Genomic DNA, 22,076 nt, shown 5'->3' with positions numbered 1-22,076 from the left:
ATGCATCTAATCGTTAGGGGCAAACCGCCAATAAACCTCAAAGAAGAAGCAGAAGAAGAAGAAAGAGAAGAAGAAGCAGAGCAGCTACTGCAGACTTATTTTTTATATTTAAATATGTTTTCCCCTTCTTGTTCAGTAGGTTTACTATCAGCCCTAGTAACATTGACCACCCAGTGCTAAGCCCTACCATTAGCGGTGTGCTGGTTGATACAGCAGAGCTAGCTCCACTGCTAACTTAGCTTAGCTTCTTCTGGTGTGTTGCTAACTCCACTTAGCTTAGTTAAACAACCTTAAAAGTGTGTTAAGTAAGCTTAGTCTGCAAGAGGTAACAGTTCACATCAAACGCGTCTACATTATAGAGGTGTGTATTAGTAAATACGTTCCTAAAGTGATCATTGAAATTGATATAATGATTCACAGTGCAAACTATTACTGTTCCTTTTCTAAGTGCGTTACAATCTATAAGGTCGCTTTCTGTTTATGTGGGTGTATTAACAATAATGGGGTGTTTGGCAGTGATCATATTTGATCTATGTATTCAGTGGTCACAGTATTGACTGAGACTTTATTTGGCTGCTTTCTGTTTGTTTCCGTCTCACAGCATGGCGCTCAAGTCGGGAGAGGAGCGTCTGAAAGAGATGGAGGCTGAGATGGCTCTGTGAGTACCACCGTTTCAAAGATCCCTTCTCCAAAAACACATACGTGTAATACTAGTTCTACCGAGCACACTAGCAATTATATTCTAGGTGAACATCAGGTGGTCCTAACACCCAGATGATAAGCCTTCTCCGGCTCACACCCCAAGTGTGTATCTGTTGTGCTGATGATGTTTTGGTGACGTCAGATGTTCCAGTTGAGAGAATTAGGGCACTTTGGAAAATCAATGACCGGATTAAATGATCACATATTCTAAGAAATGCATTGGAGGGGTACTCTCTCTGGGGCAGATTGCAGATAGGATGTATCCTTCATCAAGCATATGTTGTATGTATAAAACAAATAGTAACACGGACGCTTCGATGCCAGGTTTTAACCCAACAAACTCTTTAATAGGTCATGATCATTTTGATGATGCCAAATCAGTGCTAATAGGATACATTCATTAGTCTGTAAGTCAATCAAAAAGGAATTCATTGCCAACAATCTTGATAATTTAACCAAATGTGTGTTTAGCCTCTAGCTTTGGTAGTATTTTCTGCAGTTTGACTCTATGGCTCCACTTCACTTGGCTTTTCTTTGACTGCAATTCTATTTTTGCTCTTGTGTTGTTTTTTTAAAATATGTTACTTCCACCCAGAAGGGAATTAACTAGAAGCGCACCCTATACAAGACTGTGAATGTTCTCACCAATGTCTGTCTCGCTGTAGTTTTGAGCAGGAGGTCCTTGGTGGTCCGGTGGCAGTATCGGGGAGCCCCCCTATGACGGGAGAGGGAATACCTGTAGCTCTCTCTGTCCCAGTAATGCGAGCCATTATTGGCACCAACACCTACAATCAGGTTTGTGCTTTTCTAATATCATTCTGAATAGTAATGTCCTATCTACCCTGCTCACTGTAAGGTGACAGATCTATGGAAACAAAAATGCTTTTTCGTCTTTCTGAAAAAAGAGCCACTAATCGAGGCAATGTCTTGAGATTATTATTCTATTATTTTGTCTACTGACCCTCCCCCTCTTCACTCTCTCAGGTCCAGCAGACATTAGATGCCAGAGCTGCTACTTTTGTTGGTCCTCCCCCGGTGTTTGCCGGTCCAGGTGAACATAAACTCTCCGCATTCCTTAACTAGGCTTTGCATTAGCATACAATGTAGGAAGTACTCTGCTCATCATCATTTAAAGTTAGGGGTGTGCCAAAGAGTGCAATTAACCTAACAATCTAATGTCGTTTTTCCCCCAAATCATAATAAATATTAAAGAGGCTGCCTGAAACGCCTCTATTAGACTCCGTTGTATAATTCTCTAACATAGTGACATCACTATGTAACACTTGTGCTTTTATTGGCTAGCACTTCAAAACATTGTTAATGCTATGCTAAGTGATGGAACATCTCTGGCTGCAGTCGGATAGTTTAAAAATCAGCTCCTAAGTTCTAACCCTATCGTCTATTCCTTGACCTCTGAGTGAAACGTCACGGGGTTAAGGGATAGTGGATAGGAGAATTTAAAAGGACTTAGGAGAAGAGACTGCGGTACTTTAGAGAATCCGAATGCACTTTCACTATCCGACGTGTTTATGATGCGCCAGCGGACGTCATTGTGTGCGTCTGCTGCTGGGGGGAAACTATGGAAACCACAGTTTTCTATACAGCGGACTACAACATGGATGTTTAATAAGAACGAGGGACTACTGTAACTCATCTAGCGACTCTGCACCGTGCTCTGATGCTTATGCTTTATGAACGTGGACAACAGAGAAACATATTCTTCAGGACCAAAGTTGGAATTGAAATAAAAAAGGAAAGTGAAACTTCTGCTCGTCTCCCTCTCCCTCCAGTCCACATTAATACTAATGATCCCAAAGATTGTATGAACTATGAAAAGATCTTAAAATCAATACAGATGTATTTATTATAAACGTTAGTCCTTAACATCTATCACTGTGTATATCACCATTCAAACATCTTTTAAAAGTTGAACAAACCCCACACAGCTCAGTAAAGACTGAAATGTTGACTTTATTTGATCATTTCAGTAAAAACTAACGTTCATATTTCTCTTTTTGATTATAATACTGATGAATGTTCAAAACAAAGCACTTTGGCAACTTACCACCTATGTTTTAAAATGCTTAATAAGCACCGTAACTTTCATGATATCATTTCTCATAATCGGTTGTTTCCGTGAACGGCCGACTGTTGAGTGACGGCAAATGCTGCGACTGCAATGCATTGTGGGGCAGCATGTTCTCCTCTCCTCTCGTCAAGGGAGATCCAGTGGTTCCTAAGCTAAAGGAGGTGATAAAGGAAGTTTGAAACCTCCTTTCCTTTCATTCTCATCATTCTAGAGAATTCGAACGGCACTTATCATGGCTGCCACTGAGGGACTTCCGGGTCATTTCACTCCTTTAGGAAGGTTCCTAAGCTAAATGGACTATTCGACTTCAGCCTCTAAGTGGTAGAACAATCACAGCAGAGCCGGCCAGCTAACCAATCAGAGCAGACTGGGCTCTGGTTTCAGACAGAGGGTGAAAAGAGGTGCTGCAGCACAGGCAATATGGGAAACATAAAGAGCTTTTTGAACATTAGAGCATGGAGACATGTAGCAGTAGAGACACTAAATACAAATATGAACCTGAGAATTTGTGTAATATGTCCTCTTTAAAATGTAAACATTTGCTATTTCCTACGCGTGTTCATCACTCACTGTGTCTCCTGTCTGTCCCAGTCCCTCCCATGCGTCTTCCCATGCTGAGACCGGCCTTTGTCCCTCATATCCTGCATAGACCGGGTAAGATTGGCAGTTTTCAGGAGAATTGTTCCAAGTAATGTTTTGGGGATAATCAATAAATCAGACCGACATGGAAATGCGTTCTTTCATGGAAGCTCTCTTTGGGTTTGTGATGTTGTTGACAAAGAGTCAACCTCTGCTTCTACCTGTGTTGACAGTTGGTCAGAGGATGCCGATGATGCGCGGTCCTCCAATGGCACCTCCTATGCCCCGGCCTCCTCCTCCTCCTCCCATGATGATGCCTCCTTCCATGCAGGGCCCATCACTTCAGGGTGCTCCTCAGCCCCTCCAACACATGGCTGCCCCCCCCCAGGTCTCAACTCTTCCTATAAACCCAAATGACACTGTGCCGTTTCTCTCGGTCAACACCATTGCTTATTGTTTTCCACATGGGGTGAAATTGTAAATCTTGCGTCTGCTCCTTCTCTCTCTCTCTCAGGTCCGTGATATGGTCTCCATGGGGTCAGCTCCGCCCATAAGACAGGGACCCCCGCCTCCCATCAAACCCACCCCATCAATTATCCAGGCGGCACCGACCGTGTACTCTGCTCCACCCACCCCCGCTGCACAGAAAAGGATTGATGTCAGAGCTCAGAGACAGGCCAGAATGGTATTTGCTTTTTGATTGATATCTTACAAATAATTCTACATTTGTTATGCCTTGGTTGTCTGTTTGTTGGGGTTGTGTGTTACTGTGTTGTAAAGAAGGCATTTCCTGCTGGGCTTCAGGAGGAGCTGGCAGCGCGGGTTGCAGAGCAGCAGGCAGCAGTGATGGCAGCCGGTCTACTGGACAAGAAGGAGCGTGAAGACAGCAGCACGGTTATCGGACCCAGCATGCCTGAGCCCGAGCCCCCCCACACTGAGGTACACACAGTCCTCTGTGTACCGTATCGCCTGATAAATCCTATTACCCTAGTTACATTAGGACAGTCTGAAATTCTTCTCTGCCTGCTTCACTGAAATGATCAGACATTTAACTCTGTTACATTTCACTTTAAGGCTGATCTGTAGTATGATATAGCAGGCTACATTACTCCCCCCCCCTCCTCTGTATGATTGCTGCTGGTGAAGCTATTTAAACTGTGTGTGTGTGTGTGTGTGTGTGTGTGTGTGTGTGTGTGTGTGTGTGTGTGTGTGTGTGTGTGTGTGTGTGTGTGTGTGTGTGTGTGTGTGTGTGTGTGTGTGTGTGTGTGTGTGTGTGTGTGTGTGTGTGTGTGTGTGTGTGTGTGTGTGTGTGTGTGTGTGTGTGTGTGTCAGCCTGTAGAAAGTGCTACAGAGGACAAGAAGCGAGGGAAGTCGGAGAAGGTGAAGAAGTGTATCCGTACGGCAGCAGGAACCAGCTGGGAGGACGCCAGTCTGCTGGACTGGGAATCAGGTACAAAACATCAGTATAAAGATGGAGACAAATCTCTAAGCGGTTGACCAATCCCAACAGAGCCTGCCAGGTAACCAATCAGAGCAGACTGGGCTCTGGTTTCAGACAGGGTGAACAGAGGAGCTACAGCACAGGCAGTATGAGAAAACACAATACATTTACCAACTAGACATGTTAGATGCTGAATAGCTTTCTGAAGTGAGCAGCCCATCTGGAGTCTGAGCAGGAGAGGTTTGCACAGTAAAACCTCTGAGGCTGCCGTGTGCATCTACTGCAGCTTTGTAGTCCCTCTTTATGTATTTGCATTTTGTAATAAACTATAACATTTTCAAAATGAATATCTACTGGGGTTTTCTGTCACTGTTTCCAATGCTTATATTTGGTTGGTTATCACAATTCTTTGTTTTGATTGGCTGCTGCAGGATGAGGCTAACGTGTGTGTAATCTTGTTTTCTCAAATGTTTGCAGATGATTTCCGTATATTTTGCGGTGATCTTGGCAATGAGGTGAATGATGACATATTGGCCAGAGCCTTCAGCAGATACCCGTCTTTCCTCAAAGCGAAGGTTGGCCGTTTCTTTTGTTTTCATCCTGTTTTCACTCTAAGGCACTAATTACTTAAAAAATAACATCTTTTCCTATCAGGGCATTTTACTCACCAGCCCCATGAATTCATGCGAATACAACGTGTATTATTTAAGCTTATCGGAGACATTCTGAACATGACAACATTTGATCAGGCAGGTAAATGTTGTTACTGCAAAACAAATAATTGAGTAATGCCGGAGGCAAAAGCAGGATATATATATATATGTGAGAGACGGATAATGAACCCAGATACATGAAGTTAAATAGCTTTCCCAGTTTGCAGACTTCCTTGGCATATGGCCTTTGCTCACTGAGCCGTTAACAGAGTCGATGATGTGTCTGTTTCTCGGCTCTGTGTATGTAGTGGACACATAAATAATAAGAATGATTGTCGTCAGGTGGTGCGAGACAAACGAACAGGCAAGACTAAAGGCTACGGCTTCGTCAGCTTCAAAGATCCCAACGACTACGTCAGAGCCATGAGAGAGATGAACGGTCAGTCCTTTATTCATGTCTTTGAGGATCCAGTGGGTGAAGGCAACAGTCGTACTAAATTCTTCCTCTGCTCTGTGATTTCCAGGGAAGTACGTCGGCAGTCGTCCCATCAAACTGAGGAAGAGCATGTGGAGGGACCGCAACATGGAAACGGTACGCAAGAAGCAGAAAGAGAAGAAGAAGCTGGGCCTCCGGTAGAGACTGTGTGTGCTGCTCGGTGTACAAGTATGACATTGTAAATGCTTTCACTCTTTTTTTTTTTCATTAAATGAAACCATTTCTTAGTTCTTGATATGGTCACTTTCAATTTGACTGGCTGTGTTACTCATTGAAGTACTGTAGGAGTTGCTGTATTTACATCATCTTGCGACATGAGGTGAAAGAATGCTACTTCAAATACAAATCAGTCTTTCCCTTTTATTCATGAGCCCAAAATACCAACACGGATGCAATGACAGAATAATATGAAAATCATTTGAAGTCAGGTCATATTGCCCATCAGTTTCAAGTAATGAGGGGACGGGACAAATGAGGCTTTACTTAAAGTGCGAGTCTTCAGTGGGCATCAGGTGGGCAATAATCTCTATCATTGAGCATTTCAACATGAACACATCTTCATTCTTTTATGATGTGAGAATATTACACTTTCATCTGAATTCTACACTGTGGTACCTTCAGCATAATGTATGATCAGTGTTGGCATGCCCAGGTGAGGCTTGATGCAGCGCTGTAGCATGACTGCACTGATCCACACACAACATGTCCACTGGTCACTGATGATACACGAGTAACAATTCATGTTGAATGGGTTTGAAAAAAGAAATTGTACTCCCAACGTCATTATCAAAATATCTTCTTTGCTCTCACACCTGAGGAGCAACACTGGCTGTTCTGTTCCCGTGGCGACCAGCTCCATCAAACTGCAGCTCCTATCAACTCCTCCGCAGCTGTCCGTCCACTAAAGATGACATCATTCACTGACACTCCATCATACGAGCAACCAATCAGAGATAGCGATAGGTTGTTCTCCTTTATCAAGTGACGCATGGACTCTGTAAAGAAAATTAGACGGATTTAAAAAAAAAAAAAAAAAACAATGCTTCACCACAACTTGTGAGCATTTTTAACGTGTGAGTCAATACTCACCAACTTTTCGAAAATGTCCCATATAATACTGAGGTATGCAGTCCTGAAGAGAGAAGAACAGCACGATTGCATCACTATTAAAAACATGCAGTTTGTTTTGAGATGACAAATATTATAACGGATGTCACAGAATCCTAAATGCATTTCCGACAGGACTTAGAAACGGGTGTATCTCCACACACTGGTGCTGTACCTTCTGCAGGGCCACCCAGCTCCAGCAGGGTGCTGAGGTGACTCCCAGCTGGCTCCGCACCGCCTCAGTGGCTCTCGCTAAAAGACACTCATCGGTTACAGTTTCTGGGGACCCAAACACTTCCTGGAACCAGGCCCCGCCCATCATCACCTGGAAGACAAGGCAACCTCAGGTTAGCCAGATGACTGGAGTGTGTGTGAAGATTAGTGTGTTACCGTAACAGGGCAAGATCACCATGGCAACTTCTGCTGCAGACCCGATCCCCACATGGTTATGTTCAGAGATTAGGCTTGAAATCAGAAAATATAACTCAATTCTGAACAAAGAAATCTGAACAAGAATACTGTTTATGATGTCTGTATTTTAACCGACGGCATCATTGTATATTCATTTGTTTCAGTTTCTTTCATCTCTTTAGTTGAGTGTATTTTATAATATTCATAAAATATCTCCTCTGGTGTTATCTAAACATTTGCCCACACTTGCTCTAAGATATACCTCTTATAAATTCACAGGTGGCATACATTTATAATTTACTATTTTACATCAGTATGACGTACACTTGCATATGGAATACAGTATAATCTTTTCCAATCATCATTTTGCCACTTATGTGTTTTCCTGACTCGTCCTGATATGCGAAGTCCATATTACACTGCTGGTCAATTGCAGCTAATCGAAAGCCCATTGGAACATGTATTAGCCTATTGGTATACATTTCAATACGTTTTATTTCACAATCTGGCCAAAACATAAATTAGTTTTAACATATTCTTTATTTTGATTCTTTGAGTATTATTGAGTGTCAGACCTAAATGCAGATTGAGTATATTGTTTAAATGAAGTTTTAAGAGCTGTAAAATGTGCAGTTGGCACAGATCGCACCGTGGTTAATACAATATATTACTTACTGATAAGTACACTTCTAGCATTCCTCTCTAATTTGATTAAACAGATTGCCTTATACTGTATTTCAAACGCCCCCTTTCATGAGAACCACACAGAGCCCGAGTAGAGAGCCTGGGATCACAAAAACACTTGATAACCAGCTTCTTGGTTCTTGTGATCTCTGATTAGGAGTCTGAGTTTAGTCGAGCCAGCCAAGTCAGAGAAACCCTGGCTCATCTGAACTTGGTATGGCCCCTGTTCTGAGTATTCCCCGTTAGGGTACAATCACATTCTGGGGCTTTTATTTTTGAAATATTGTCCATTCCATTTAAAGAAAAAAAAAAAAAGGAGCTACTGTGTTGACTCAGCATTCACCCCAGTAATATATCAGATGTTTTCTGCTGGGCGGCCACACAACCTGGGTTTGGGTTTTTCAACACTAGCTGAGGATGGAGTCATAACCTAATTAACTTTATTTAAACAGAGGATTGGAAGCTCTTGCTCCCAATGGCATGGCCAACGGTGAATGTGAGAGTGTTAGTTCCTAGAGAGAGGGTCACGCCCCCATCTCCATCAATGGGACTACTGTAGAGTCAGCAGCTTCAGGTTCCTCGGTGTCCACAGCACTGAGGACCTGACATGGACTCTTCACACCACCACCATCACCAAAACAGCTCGACAGCGACTCTTCTTCCGCCGCAGGCTGAGGAGGTTCAACATGGACTCCTGGATACTCTGCGACTTCTACAGGTGCTCCCTAGAGAGGATCCTGACTGGCTGCATCACGGCCTGGTACGGGAGCGGCACCGCCCTCAACCGTAAGGCTTTACAGAGGCTGGTGAAAACTGCACAGAACATCACCAGGACGGAGCTGCCATCCATGGAGGACCTCTACTCCCAGCGGCTCAGGAAGAAAGCCCTCAGGATTACAAAAGACCCCCATCACCCCAGCCACAAACTGTTCTGCCTGCTGCCGTCTGGCAGGCGGTACCGCAGCATCTGGACTAAAACCACCAGACTCAGGGACAGTTTCATCCCACAGGCTATAAGACTGCTAAACACCTGAACTGTTGAAACAACATCCATCTGGCTGCTATTTAGAAATGATTTATCTATTTATCCAATATTCGTATAATATATTCAAATAACTTGCATATAGACTCTTATTGCACTATTTCACTTTTTTAAACTATTTTTCTTTCTGTATTTACTATTTACTTGCACTATATGTTTCTGTTTATCTGTTTTATTGTGTTGCACTGTTGGAGGTGCAACACATTTTAATCGTCATAACTACACTGTAGCTATGTTCGTATGACAAAATAAAAAACCTTGAACCTTGAGAGCGAGTGGCACTGCTCAGTACATGGGTAGTGGGTATGGATGGGTGAATCACTTAGTATGTTAAGCGCTTTGAGGGGTCGGAAATACCTAATAAAGCTTTATATAAGTAGTCCATTATCATTCAACAACAGAGCTTATGATCATGTGTTTCATTATGAGACATATTACAGTGTGTGTGTGTGTGTGTGTGTGTGTGTGTGTGTGTGTGTGTGTGTACCGTCAGTCTTGTTGTGTGTCCTTCAGGTCTGTTGTGTTGAGGGAAGGGAACTGAGTCGTAGACGACCCCGAGAACACCTCGATTCTCTGAAGATGGAATCAGGTGACCGAAGCCCTGTCACACAGAAAACAATGTCACAAACACTGCTTTTGAAATGGTTATGGGGTGTGGTCACTAAGACATCACAGTGAGAGGGATGCTTCGACAACAGGACGGTTTGTTTATGACACATGTTGCTGAGCACAGATTTCTTTCTTGGACTCAGTCATCTTCTACCACTAATGGTCCCTGAACACTCCATTCAAAGTGCTGTGTGTCTGACTGCAGCTCTCACCGTGACAGGCAGGATGGAACCCTCATACTCCAGATTTACCACAGCAACCGTAACCATGGAGATGTCCTGCAGCAGCTGGCTGAGAGATTGACAGGAGGGGGGCAGGATGGAGGAGAGGGCTGGGGGAGAGAGATTACTTTGTTTTTCTTGCTGTTTTTGTGTGGATTCTACCGTGTTAAAATTACTTAAATTATTTGGATATTTCACACATAGAAAACTGCGCACCACTATGTTTATTATTTTGTTGCAGCAAGTGTAAGGCATTTGTAATTGAACTGCTCAAACACTATGCCATTTAAACCAGCTGCAGGCGACAGATACAGGGCATCCGGAAAGTATTCATACCCCTTCACTTTTTACACATTTTGTTATGTTACAGCCATATTTCAAAATGGATTAAATTCATTTGTTTTCTCAACATTCGAGACACAATACATAATAATGACAAAGTGGAAACAGTTTTAAAATACTTTTTGTAAATTAATTAAAAAGAAAACACTCAAATATCACATACATAAGTATTCACACCCTTAACTCAATACTTTGTTGAAGCACCTTTGGCAGCCATTACAGCCTCAAGTCTCCTTGAGTCTGATGCTACACGCTTGGCACACCTATCTTTGGGCAGTTTCTCCCATTCTTCTTTGCAGATCGTCTCAAGCTCCATCAGCTTGGATGGAGCGTCAGTGCACAGCCATTTTCAGATCTCTCCAGAGATATTCAATCCGGTTCAAGTCTGGGCTCTGGCTGGGCCACTCGAGGACATTCACAGACTTGTCCCGAAGCCACTCCTTTGTTATCGTGGCTGTGTGCTTTGGGTCGTTGTCCTGTTGAAAGGTGAACCTTCGCCCCAGTCTGAGGTCCAGAGCGCTCTGGAGCAGGTTTTCATCAAGGATCTCTCTGTACATTGCTGCATTCATCGTTCCCTTGATCCTGACTGGTCTCCCAGTTCCTGCTGCTGAAAAACACCCCACAGCAGGATGCTGCAGCCACCATGCTCCACTGTAGGGGTGGTGTTGGCCAGGTGATGAGCGGGGCCTACTTTCCTCCAGACATGATGCTTGGCATTCAGGCCAAAGAGATCCATTTTGGTTTCATCAGACCAGACAATTTGTTTCTCATGGTCTGAGAGTCCTCTCGGTGCTCCATGTGGGCTTTCATGTGTCGTTGGCTTCCTTCAGGCTACTCTATAAGGCCTGATTGGTGGAGTGCTGCACAGATGGTTGTCCTTCTAGAGGGTTCTCCCATCTCCACAGAGGAACACTGGAGCTCTGTCAGAGTGACCACCGGGTTCTTGGTCACCTCTCTGACTAAGGCCCTTCTCCCCCATGGCTTGGTTTGGGCAGCCAGCTCTCGGAAGAGCCCTGGTGGTTTCAAACAGCTTCCATTTGCAAATGATAATAATACTGTGCTCGTTGGGACGTTCAATGCTGCAGACATTTTTCTGTACCCTTCCCCAGATCCGTGCCTTGATACAATCCTGTCTCTGAGGTCCACAGACAATTCCTTGGACCTCATGACTTGGTGTGTGCTCTGATATGCACTGTCAGCTGTGGGACCTCATATAGACAGGTGTGTTCCTTTCCAAGTCATGTCCAATCCATTTAGTTTACCACAAGGTGGACTCCAGTCAAGTTATAGAAACATCTCAAGGATGATCAGTGGAAACGGGATGCGCCGGAGCTCAATGTTCAGTGTCAAAGCAAAGGGTGTGAATACTTATGTACATGTGATATTTCATTTGATTATTTTTAACACATTTGCAAAAAATTCTTTAAAAACGTTGTTGCTTTGTCATTATGGGGTATTGTGTGTGGGACATTGAGAACAAAAATGAATTTAATCCATTTAGAAATAAGGCTGTAACATAACAAATTGTGAACAAAGTTAAGGGGTATGAATACTTTCCAGATGCACTGTATGTCGTGCTTTTAGATTGTGTGTGTCATCATGAGACCCCTACTGTTGCAGAAGGTACCACAGAAGAGGTGTGTGTGTGTGTGTGTGTGTGTGTGTGTGTGTGTGTGTGTGTGTGTGTGTGTGTGTGTGTGTGTGTGTGTGTGTGTGTGTGTGTGTGTGTGTGTGTGTGTGTGTGTGTGTGTGTGTGTGTGTGTGTGTGTGTGTGGCATATCATGAATTCTCTTCTGTGTTCATGTAAGACAAATTACCTTTAGCAGGCATTGCAGAGATGATGTGGTCAGCTGATATGACCCCATCCTCTAATTCGATCTACACACACACACACACACACACACACACACACACACACACAGTCTTTTATCACAATAAAACGTGTATTAGAAAGACATTAGATGTGTATTACACAAATATGTAGCACCACAGAATAACCATTAAATATAGCAATTCACATCAATTCAATTAGCTTCAAGTACTATACCTAAACAAAATAATCAAGGAGAATCCTAATAAATATCCTAAATAAAAAGCATATTGTCTTTTTGTTCTTACGACACCGTGTTAACAAATAATAAGCTGAAAGGGACAGATGGTATCGTAGGTAATGAAGTTAAAGTGGTGTAGGAGCAGGAAGTCAGGGTGTCTTTCACAAAGTAACAACATTAATGATTATATTAGATAAGTCAGGGGCTAACTAATGTTATAACTAATCATCATAAGGGGGACAATATGTTTATTTATTACCACCCTTTTATTTTAATTGTTTGTTTTTATTGCTTTTTATTAATTCTACCGTGTTGTGTAATGTTTTTATACTGTTCATGCTCACTGCTTGTAGCACTTCGGGATTTGAAGTCAAATATGAAGTGCTTTATAAATGAAACCCATTATTATTATTGTACAAAATGTACGAACACAACATATTTAATACTTCCTATATTCTTTAAACCCACATTTAGAGATTTTTCCGTTAACCCTTTGGTTTGAAAAAGGTTCAGTAATCTGGAATGTGTCCCTCTTAAGAAGGAGATTTCCAGATCTGCCCCTCTGGAGAGCAAACACTGCAGAGTTAAAGGTTGAGTCTCCTCCTCACTGACCTTCCACCCAGAGGCTGCAGGAGTGATGTGCTGCACGCCAGCGTCTCTGTGCAGCTGCACTCTGCCGCTCTGTTGGAGGAACGCACTGAGGGATTCTGGGAAGGACTGCATCCCACTGCGCAGAGACCACTGGGCCCACGACTCTGTCTGGGATCTCTGAGCCAGAGGGCCGGGGGGGAGCGCTGGAGTGGGACCTGCACGTTTCACACATACAACTTTATAAGGCACAGATTCCAGACAATGTTATACCACCATGACTCTCACTGAGCTGAAGGGAAAACCCAGAAAGCGTAATAGGGCCTCTTTAAGGTGCTTGTATGAGAGCGTACATTGTGTTCCCCTCACATAACAAAAAAATAAAACAAGAGTGTAGCAGCGGTACCTGAGCCCAGCAGCATGCCCAGCGTCAGAGAGCCTCTGCGCTGCTCTGCATTGAACAGGACAGGGAAACAAGAACGCACGCTCAACTTCCTGCAGTCGCCCGCAAACACACCCCGACACAAACTGTCCACAGCTATGTCTGCCAGCTGCACACAGAGGAAGGAAAGGTCAGACAATGGCAGTATTTATCACCACATGAGACAGACTACTGGTGTCAAATAAAAGTGAATCTGATTTCATTCTGGTTAATGAGTTCATCTTATGTAAGTCTATCCTATATATTCTTTGAGAAAGATCATTCTGATCCCCTCACCTCCTTTCCAAGCCTCCGAGAAACAAATGAATGGATGGACTCGTCGTCCTCCTTGCCTTTCCTCACTAGTATCTCCTTGGCAACGCTCAACAGTAGGGGACGAGAGAAAGGGGGCACAGTGCGCAGAAGTCCACTGAAAGAGAGACGAAGAGATGGGAAGAGAGAGAGAGAAATAGAAATTAATTAATTAATCAGGCAAAGGATCAGATTGTTAGTTAGCAACCGAAATGTCCTTGTAATGTCACCATCATGTCCATTTCACCTTTAACTGAACATTCAGACCAGTGGCGGATTTAGGATTGTAGGAGATCCGGGGCTTAGCCCAGGAGTTGTTGGGGGGGGAAGGGGTACAGTGCTATTTTTTATAAGTGGGGGGTGGGCCGAACATCCTTTAGGGGCTCGTCGCCTCCTCTCGGGGGGTCCGGGGGCAGTCACAGCCAATCGGAGTCTGATTCAGAGGGTTGCCTGTCAGTTCCGTTGTTATGTGTACTGAAACGAGAGCCGGTATAATTCGACGCGCGAAAACAAAATAAAAAATGGAATACGTTATTTTAGTGTCTTAAAAGTAGACTGAGGTATGAAGGGTTAACGTTACATCTTAGGATAATTTTTAGTCATGTTCTGTATACATACTAACATATAAGGGTATACTTTGTGTGGTTACTCCATGTTTACTAGCTATAACATTAAATCACTCTTTTTCACTTCTTACTCAGTCAGCCAGAGCGCAGATATCACCATTAGATTCACAAACATCATCCATTTCTTCACTGCTGGTGATGACATTGTTGTCAGCTGCTGATACTGCTGCTGCTGCTGCTGCAGCTTGTGGCGCCTGCTTCAATGACAATAACTTTCTAATATCCATAACTGTATAGGTTATTAGCTTCAGCGACGTGCAGTCAGGGGAGGCAGAGCCTCACCTGTCATACTCCAATGTAACGGAAAAACAACTAAAGAAAAACTAAATAGTAATAATAATAAAATGTCTCCACTGATCTGTGTTGTAAATGTGATTTCTGTTTGATTCCAATCGCTTTTTATAGTCAAAATCAGCAAATTTGCCGAGCTCCGCTACAACTACGGGTAGCGATGAGAAGTGAGGCAGGGACGTGCTCTGCCTCTCGTAAGCCCACAGTAACTGGCTGGAGCGCAGGCACTAATTTAACGCGGGCACTTATTTTGTGAGCGCGCTCAAGCCAGTTACTGTGGGGTGAGGTGAGGCACAGATGAGCTCTGCCTCACCTCAGAATGCGTCACCCCACAGAAACTGGCTGGAAAGCGGGCCCTAAGCGCATGCCTGCACCATCTCACTGTATGTCACCAATGTAATGTTTGTAGATCCCTTTATTACATTTATCCTCGCCATCCATAGTCTCGAAATAACTTATTTCACGTATATATGATATTTAGGCTCGCTGGTCTCATCATACAACGGCAATGAAAAAAGCACCAGGGGAGGCAGCCACAACCTCTGCCGCACTGAAGGGGGCGCAAGTGAGCCCACAGGTTCTTGTTGCTACTGTTATTCTACGCAGAGACGGTAGACGCAAACAACAAACTAGACTTTTGAAACTAGAGGAAGATAAGGAGGACTTTTACAAAAAAGTAATGGAGATTGTTGTCCAGAAGGATAGCATGGACTTCATCTTCAAGTCAAGGTAAGACCCCCATTGTAATGACAATGGGATCTTACTAAGAAAGAACAATCCAATGTTTAGATTTTGGGTATCCTTTTGTTGAACGGTCTGTTTAAAATGAATCGAAGTATCAGACTAAAAAAGCTTTTGAAAATAACCGAATATTTCGATTAAGGTCAAAATATAATATTTGTAAATCTGACTCTGAAAGAGTGAGGGCCTCACCAGCCATGAACCTCACCGCACGTCACTGATTAGCTTAAAACACGTCAGGCACTAGGAAGGATCACTTCTACTTCAGGGCAGGCTACGCAGTATGCAGGCTAATGTCCCGCAGCGGATGCCTCTCTGGTGGACTCCGGTACTGCACATTACTCCGGGGCTTTTCAGAAAACATCCGGGGCTTGAGCCCAAGTAGCCACCCCCTAGCGCCGCCACTGATTCAGACAGTTCTGCAGCCACTGTACCAGGTACGATCACACAGCTCATGAAGGTCCAATGCATTCCCTAGCTACTCAGCAGGGAGGTGTTATCCCTGTTGTATGTCATTATCGGTGAATGGCCTGTCATGGCACAACACTTTTCTACAGTCTCACCTTATCCCTGAAGGCATCCTGTGCAGCTGTTTGTTCACGTACACATATCTGTTCTTAGAGGCAACATGGCTGTAGTCGACCGGCAGAATCTCCCCGCCGAGACCCAGATCATCGACCTAAACACACACATCACACAGAAAATTCACTACTGGGTCTTCAGAACCCTTCAATCCCTACCCGTATCTGCCTGCATCTCAACAACAGTTTCCTGGATATAGATAAAGTTATACCTTCCGTAAACTTTAAAAGATTCCTAAGTTCCTTTTACCGTACCATATTGAGGGTGTTGCGTCCCACTGCCCCCGCAGGTCGGATCCCTCTGGGTCCATGTTCAAACACGGCGCCATCCGACCTCCTGGTGGAGCTCAGCCAACCTCCGAAGCGACTGCTGGACTCAAGAACAATTACCTGGAGGAAAAAAACGTGTGTTTGAAACGTGAAACATACACAGAAAGGTAAGACAAATGTAGTCAAATGCAGTGGTGCGGTGTTTCAGGTAAATCTTATTATGTTTAGTCCTGTGGTTTATTTTCAATATTTTCCACATCAAATATTTCCCTCCCTGCAGTTATTCTTCCAAGGCACCAATCACTTTCCTCACTGAAGAAGGCCCTAGTTAAAGATAGTGTGTGCGCGCGTGTGTGTGTGTGTGTGTGTGTGTGTGTGTGTGTGTGTGTGTGTGTGTGTGTGTGTGTGTGTGTGTGTGTGTGTGTGTGTGTGTGTGTGTGTGTGTGTGTGTGTGTGTGTGTGTGTGTGTTACCTTGGTAACCTGGGGACTCTTGCATAGGTAGTAGGATGCTGCCAAACCCCCAATCCCCCCTCCGAGTACTGCAACTGTAGTCATTGGCTGCTGGCAAACACAGATCAGAGTTCAGATCTGCCGGGTGTGTCTGCTGAACGCAGCCTGTTGAAACAGATAATGACTCAGCACTGTGCTGTCTGACCAACTGTCCTGAGGTCAGCTGCACTTCTAGCATCCATGACAGTTTCATTTAGGTAAAACTGCAGATATTAATAATAGATAGAGATAATAATACTAATATCAATAATAATTGTAATAAGTACTCATTTAATATTCTGAGTCCCCATAATATGTTGCATACCTGTCACAGTTCCTGCTTTTAGTCTCACCCATATTTGCTCTTTGCACCAAGGATGTAATATCTCATATTTCCAGTGGCATATATTTACTCAAGTACTGTACTTAAGTACAATTTTGACATACTTGTACTTTTTGTTGTCTCATGTGTTGCTACTTTGTACTTCTACCCAAATACAATTGAGAGGTAAATGGTGTACTTTTACTCCACTTCATTTATTTAATACCTTTAGTTACTTTGCATATTTGGATTGAACTATAATCAAGTGTTAAATCAGACTTTAGTTCCACCTGGAGTAAATTCACAAGCTACCCTTTACCAGCTTTGATAACACTTTAATGATCAATCATTATAAAACATATCATATATCATTCTGCAGAATTACCACTTCTGCTTGTAGTACTTTAAGTATATTTTGATGACTTTGCTACTTTTACCTGAGTAATATTTTGATAGCAGGACTTTTATTTGTAACAGAGTATTCCACACCGTGGTACTTTTTATATTACTTTGGTACTTTTCCCACCTTTGCTCATATTTAATAGTAGCCTACTAACTTCCATAGCTTCCTGTCCAACTCGCATTGTCAGGCCACATGTATGTGCAAGTTAATGACATATAATGGTGCCATAAAAGGTCCTGTGTAAAACTGTAGTACTATGAGGGCAGCTCAGAGAAGCTGAACAGGGAGGACTATACTGTTTGCATATTGTTATATATATATATATATAATATATATTATAAAAGAGGCTCCTATTAAAGAAAAAGAAAATGAAATGTATATCGGAAGTGAACTTGTGGAGGCTGGTTAGTGCTGTCAGTAGCACAGGGAGCTGTACCTGCTGCAGACACAGTTAGTTACACAGCATATGTAACACACACACAGGATGACTGTATCATTGCTAAAAGGATACAGACTTCGCAGACAGCTATCAAACACACACACCAACACTGACACTGACTTAATGATAGTGATGGAAAGAGAATAAAAGGTCACGGTGTTACCTTTGTTTTAGGCGCAGGACGAACGAAGAGTATCACATAAGCGCCACAACATTCTTCTTCTTCTGTGGATTTTTTCGCGGGTCGCAAACAGCTACAGGTGCATACCGCCACCTACTGTACGCTAGTGTGTATCGTCACTTGTTTTATTCTTCTTCTTACTGGTTGTTCTTAAATCCTACACCCCCCCCCCCCTTCTGTTCATCCAAGCATTGCCTCAAACTTCACCATTTAGCTTTTCTGTTTCAAACACGGTGTAATTTAATATATTTCCCACATTTTCTTTACTCAGTTCCAATACTCACTGTCACTTTTCCTCAATACAAAATGGTGCCATTTAATCCTGTGCGATTCAACTTGAGTCTAGTTATGACTATTTCCTCCCTCCTTTCTTTAAAGATCGTTCTAATTTCTATTTTCTGTAATTGGTGATTGGCCCTCTTTCTTTATGGTCTTCCTCCTACCAGTTCTGCCGCATTTCCATTACTTTCTTCTCAATCATTTATTTCCAAGTGAAACTGGACATGTTTTCCTTTAGCAATGCACTTCTCGCTAGTTTATCACCCAACTCACCCTTTAAGGCCCTCATGTGAAGTTTTAAGAAACTATGACTTAGTTCAATAAGTAAATCTTCTCTGACAGTAGTAGCTGACTGTTTGCTTTCTTAGATGTACAAGGAGTATGCGCATATCACCACACTATCAGGTTTGATCTCTTCAACCCACTGTATTCCAATTATTGCTGCAAGTATTTCTTTGTTCATTCCTTCATTGTCCACCCAATTCTACACCCCTGGAACTTGGATATTCCCAGCAATCCTGTAGTGATTGGTTTTCTTCCCAGCTTCCTTTTCCAATTTGCGAGGGCAAGTTTCTCTCTTCTCCTGCCTCTATTTGTGCTGATCTATCAGCATAGGGGTTGGTAACTAGGGCATGGCTCTTTACTGTTAAATGAATCTGATCAAAAGTAGAAAAATAATTTAAGCGTTTGGTGAGTTAGGTGGTGTTTCTTATTTCATTATATAGCTATATTATTACTATTACAGATATTATCTCCTTTTTTGTTGTAAAGGATTGCCAAGTTCTAAGAGGGGTCCTCACAATAACATGCTGAGATTCTGAAGTCATTATGTCATCCCATGACAACATGGGCTGTCATCTCCGCAGGAGCCGCTTTTAATCAAATTCATAAATTAAAAATAGGAAAAATATGTGCTCCTGGAAACACCTACTGTAACAGGAAGTACCGCAGAGGAAGTTTGAATTATTTGCCAGGTGTCTGTTTGTCTGTCAGTCAGCCTTGTCACTGCAAAAGCGTTAAAACCCACAACATGCATTCTCTAATCCCTGCAGGTATGTAGGCCTAGTTGAGATCAACATGAAGGTCTAGTTCAAAGATGTTGGTGGTCCGAGCAAGGAAGTACAGTAGGGGGCTAGGAAGTAGGAAAGGGGACAATTTAATTTATCAATATCATTTTTCGTATATACAGGACACAATGATTGCCTTTTATTAAAGAAGGAAATTGGAAATGGGACGAAATGGTGATATTCTTGTAGCAGTAAAAAGGAATAAAAAAGTACCAAATATTATAAGTAAGCCACTGATGTATTTCTAGAGGGGCTAACCAGGCTCAGGCTGTGGGTCTCAAGGTAAACAAATGACCGCAAAGAGACACAAAATGACAATAAACGCCATGACGCCAAAAGAAAAAGAAACTTAGTTCATGCCAGGCAACCTCTCTTTGACCAAAATGTTCCTTTTACATTAACAGGGAGAAATCAACAGTATGTGTTATTCTCTTATAATGCACAAGAATTCGACCTCTTATTTCCAATAATCTTCGTATTCTGCACTATTTAGTTTAAAAATCCATGTTTTAAAACCGGTTTAGAAAATCCTTGGATTCTAGCAGTGATCAGATGTGATATCAGCAGTCTGATCTGATCCTCTGAAGCCTGCAGCATAGGTTACCATGGTGATATACAGCAGTGGTCCTACTTTGTGCCACAGGCCTGTGTCAGGAGCGTGATAGCTGATGGCTTACCAAAGGGGTCTACTCTGGTTACCATGGTGATATAAATGTGAGTAAAGCAAACAGTAAACTGTGTATTGATGAATCTGCCAGTGTGTGGACCATAATAAACACAGCCTAGACTTCCCACCATTTTACATGTGCACTAATACACTTCTATGGAAACTGGGTCACAACAAAAACAGGAATTCTCTCTGACAATTAGTTCATGACATATTATCCACTGGTCTGAGATCAGTAGGCCTAGAGCTAAACATTAGTTAATAGTTACTAAGGTGGTGCAAAATCCACCAAAACATTGTCAATTGCAAATAACTGTATGCGTCTTAATGTTATTCCTACAGTGACCAACTATCTTTAAGAGTTTCAACATTTGAAGACTTATCTATAGATAAGTCCAAAAGTATTTAACATTAAAGGCCTCCTATTATGCTATTTTTAGGCATATATTATGGGTCTCAGATTAGATATATAAAAACATGTCTATGACGTGTTTTGCTCAAAATACCAAACAGATCATGCATTTTAGACATCCCTCAGATCCCTCTGTTTCAACCCTGTTAGAGAAGTGCTGATTCAGGGTCAGCAGCTACACATTTGAACTGGGCTGATGCTGGCCCCACCCCCTTTGGAGCAGCACACTATGAGCTCCAGTGGCTGCTCTGCTCAGATACAGCTCAATGCTGCCGTGATTAAATGTCATATTGTGTTCCAAACCACATCAAGGATTATTTCTAAAACAGTATCGAGCTAAAATGCCTTTTCTCTTGCGGGTTTACAACAAGACGAGTACCTTTTTATATCCTGCTGTTTTACACATACTCTCTCCAGTACAGCGTTAGCGATGCTTGCTAATGTGAACAAAGACCATATTACTTCCAAAACACGTCACACATTGTAGCGACGTTTCCGATCGGTCAGTGGGTGTAAAGCCAGCCCACATTTCCGATATTACGTCATATTGTCAGCAAATCTGGATCAGCTCCGTTGTACCCCCGTTTGTAGAGATTTGGGTACAGAGGAAAAGAGAGAGGGTTTTGTTTTCCGCCACTTTGTGAGTTCCCTGACACACCGGGGACACATCTTTATGTATAACAGACATCAAAAAGTTTATTTTGCATGATAGGAGACCTTTAAGAAATGTGGCCATCTGATCAATTTAAAGAGGACATATTGTGCTAATTTTCAGGTTCATATTTGTGTTTTTGGCCTCTGTGATAAGTTTATTTGAATGTAAAAGCTTTATTTTTCTCATACTGCCTGTGCTGCAGCACCTCTTTTCACCCTCTGTCTGAAACCAGAGCGTATGATGCCACAGAAGTAAACAAAGGAGTCCAATGAAGGCGTTTAAGGAAGGGGGGGGGGGGGGGTGTTGGAGGGAACACAGGGTTGTGAGCCTTTGCAGACCATTGACATGCACACAAACCTATAGAATATAACACACTACAGGAGAGGGAAACCTATAGAAGTGTTATGGGCCTCTATGATGAATTCTTCCTTAAACAATGTTTCACCAGTCTTTGTCTGATGGGCACATTGGTTGAGTGTGTATTGAAGTTGTGATTGTTTTGTTATGTCTTATCTTTAATGAATATTGAACACTCCCTAGGACCTTTGGCCACAGTTCGCAGTCTACAGGAGGAACAAAGGATCAGATTAGTAGGAAGAAAAGCGGAGATCTGATGTTTGTTTAACTTTGGTGTGCAAAAGTATACTCTTTATTCTTATTATATATCCAACTTTATTTTGCCCCAAACCCCTCCCCTCCACCCAGCCCCCACAACCGGTGGCATTCCCATGTCACCAGTTACTGTCACTGTTACAATAGCCAATCAGAGCTCACCTGCAGAAAGAAGGCAACCAAACAAAGAAGAGCAGAAAAAAGGGTTACTTTCAGTTTGTTTTTTCTTGTTAAATAGTAATAAATACATTGAGATGCAGTGGTTCTTACTTTATCCTTTTCTCTTAAGCAG

At 42.7% G+C, this 22,076-nt stretch overlaps 2 protein-coding genes across 4 annotated transcripts; one reads left to right on the top strand and one right to left on the bottom strand.

Moving 5' to 3' along the window:
- Positions 1-6,210, top strand: rbm42 (RNA binding motif protein 42). The gene is made up of 12 exons (XM_034102494.2): positions 1-361; positions 602-658; positions 1,368-1,497; positions 1,687-1,753; positions 3,383-3,445; positions 3,604-3,758; positions 3,885-4,055; positions 4,175-4,309; positions 4,703-4,820; positions 5,289-5,386; positions 5,807-5,903; positions 5,989-6,210. Exons 2-12 carry the CDS (start codon positions 603-605, stop codon positions 6,099-6,101), a joined length of 1,203 nt encoding a protein of 400 aa, XP_033958385.1. The 5' UTR covers positions 1-361; position 602; the 3' UTR covers positions 6,102-6,210.
- A 96-nt stretch (positions 6,211-6,306) lies between these two features.
- ppox (protoporphyrinogen oxidase) lies at positions 6,307-18,162 on the bottom strand. Of its 3 annotated transcripts, none has more exons than XM_034103463.1 (13): positions 18,075-18,162; positions 16,730-16,873; positions 16,243-16,377; positions 15,970-16,085; positions 13,734-13,866; positions 13,422-13,566; positions 13,040-13,233; positions 12,194-12,254; positions 10,026-10,144; positions 9,692-9,805; positions 7,243-7,392; positions 7,050-7,092; positions 6,307-6,955 (listed from the first exon to the last, which is right to left on the bottom strand). In XM_034103463.1, exons 2-13 carry the CDS (start codon positions 16,811-16,813, stop codon positions 6,819-6,821), a joined length of 1,431 nt encoding a protein of 476 aa, XP_033959354.1. In that variant the 5' UTR covers positions 16,814-16,873; positions 18,075-18,162; the 3' UTR covers positions 6,307-6,818. The 3 variants fall into 3 exon arrangements, with proteins under 3 accessions (XP_033959354.1, XP_033959355.1, XP_033959356.1); XM_034103464.1 differs by having other exon boundaries at positions 16,730-16,819; XM_034103465.1 differs by having other exon boundaries at positions 16,730-16,816.
- Positions 18,163-22,076: the final 3,914 nt, after the last annotated feature.

Source organism: Pseudochaenichthys georgianus, chromosome 16 (genome assembly GCF_902827115.2).
Source record: "Pseudochaenichthys georgianus chromosome 16, fPseGeo1.2, whole genome shotgun sequence".
In the NCBI taxonomy this organism is placed as follows: domain Eukaryota; kingdom Metazoa; phylum Chordata; class Actinopteri; order Perciformes; family Channichthyidae; genus Pseudochaenichthys; species Pseudochaenichthys georgianus.
Note: the sequence above shows the minus strand (reverse complement) of the source record. Positions and strands in the feature narration are given on the sequence as shown.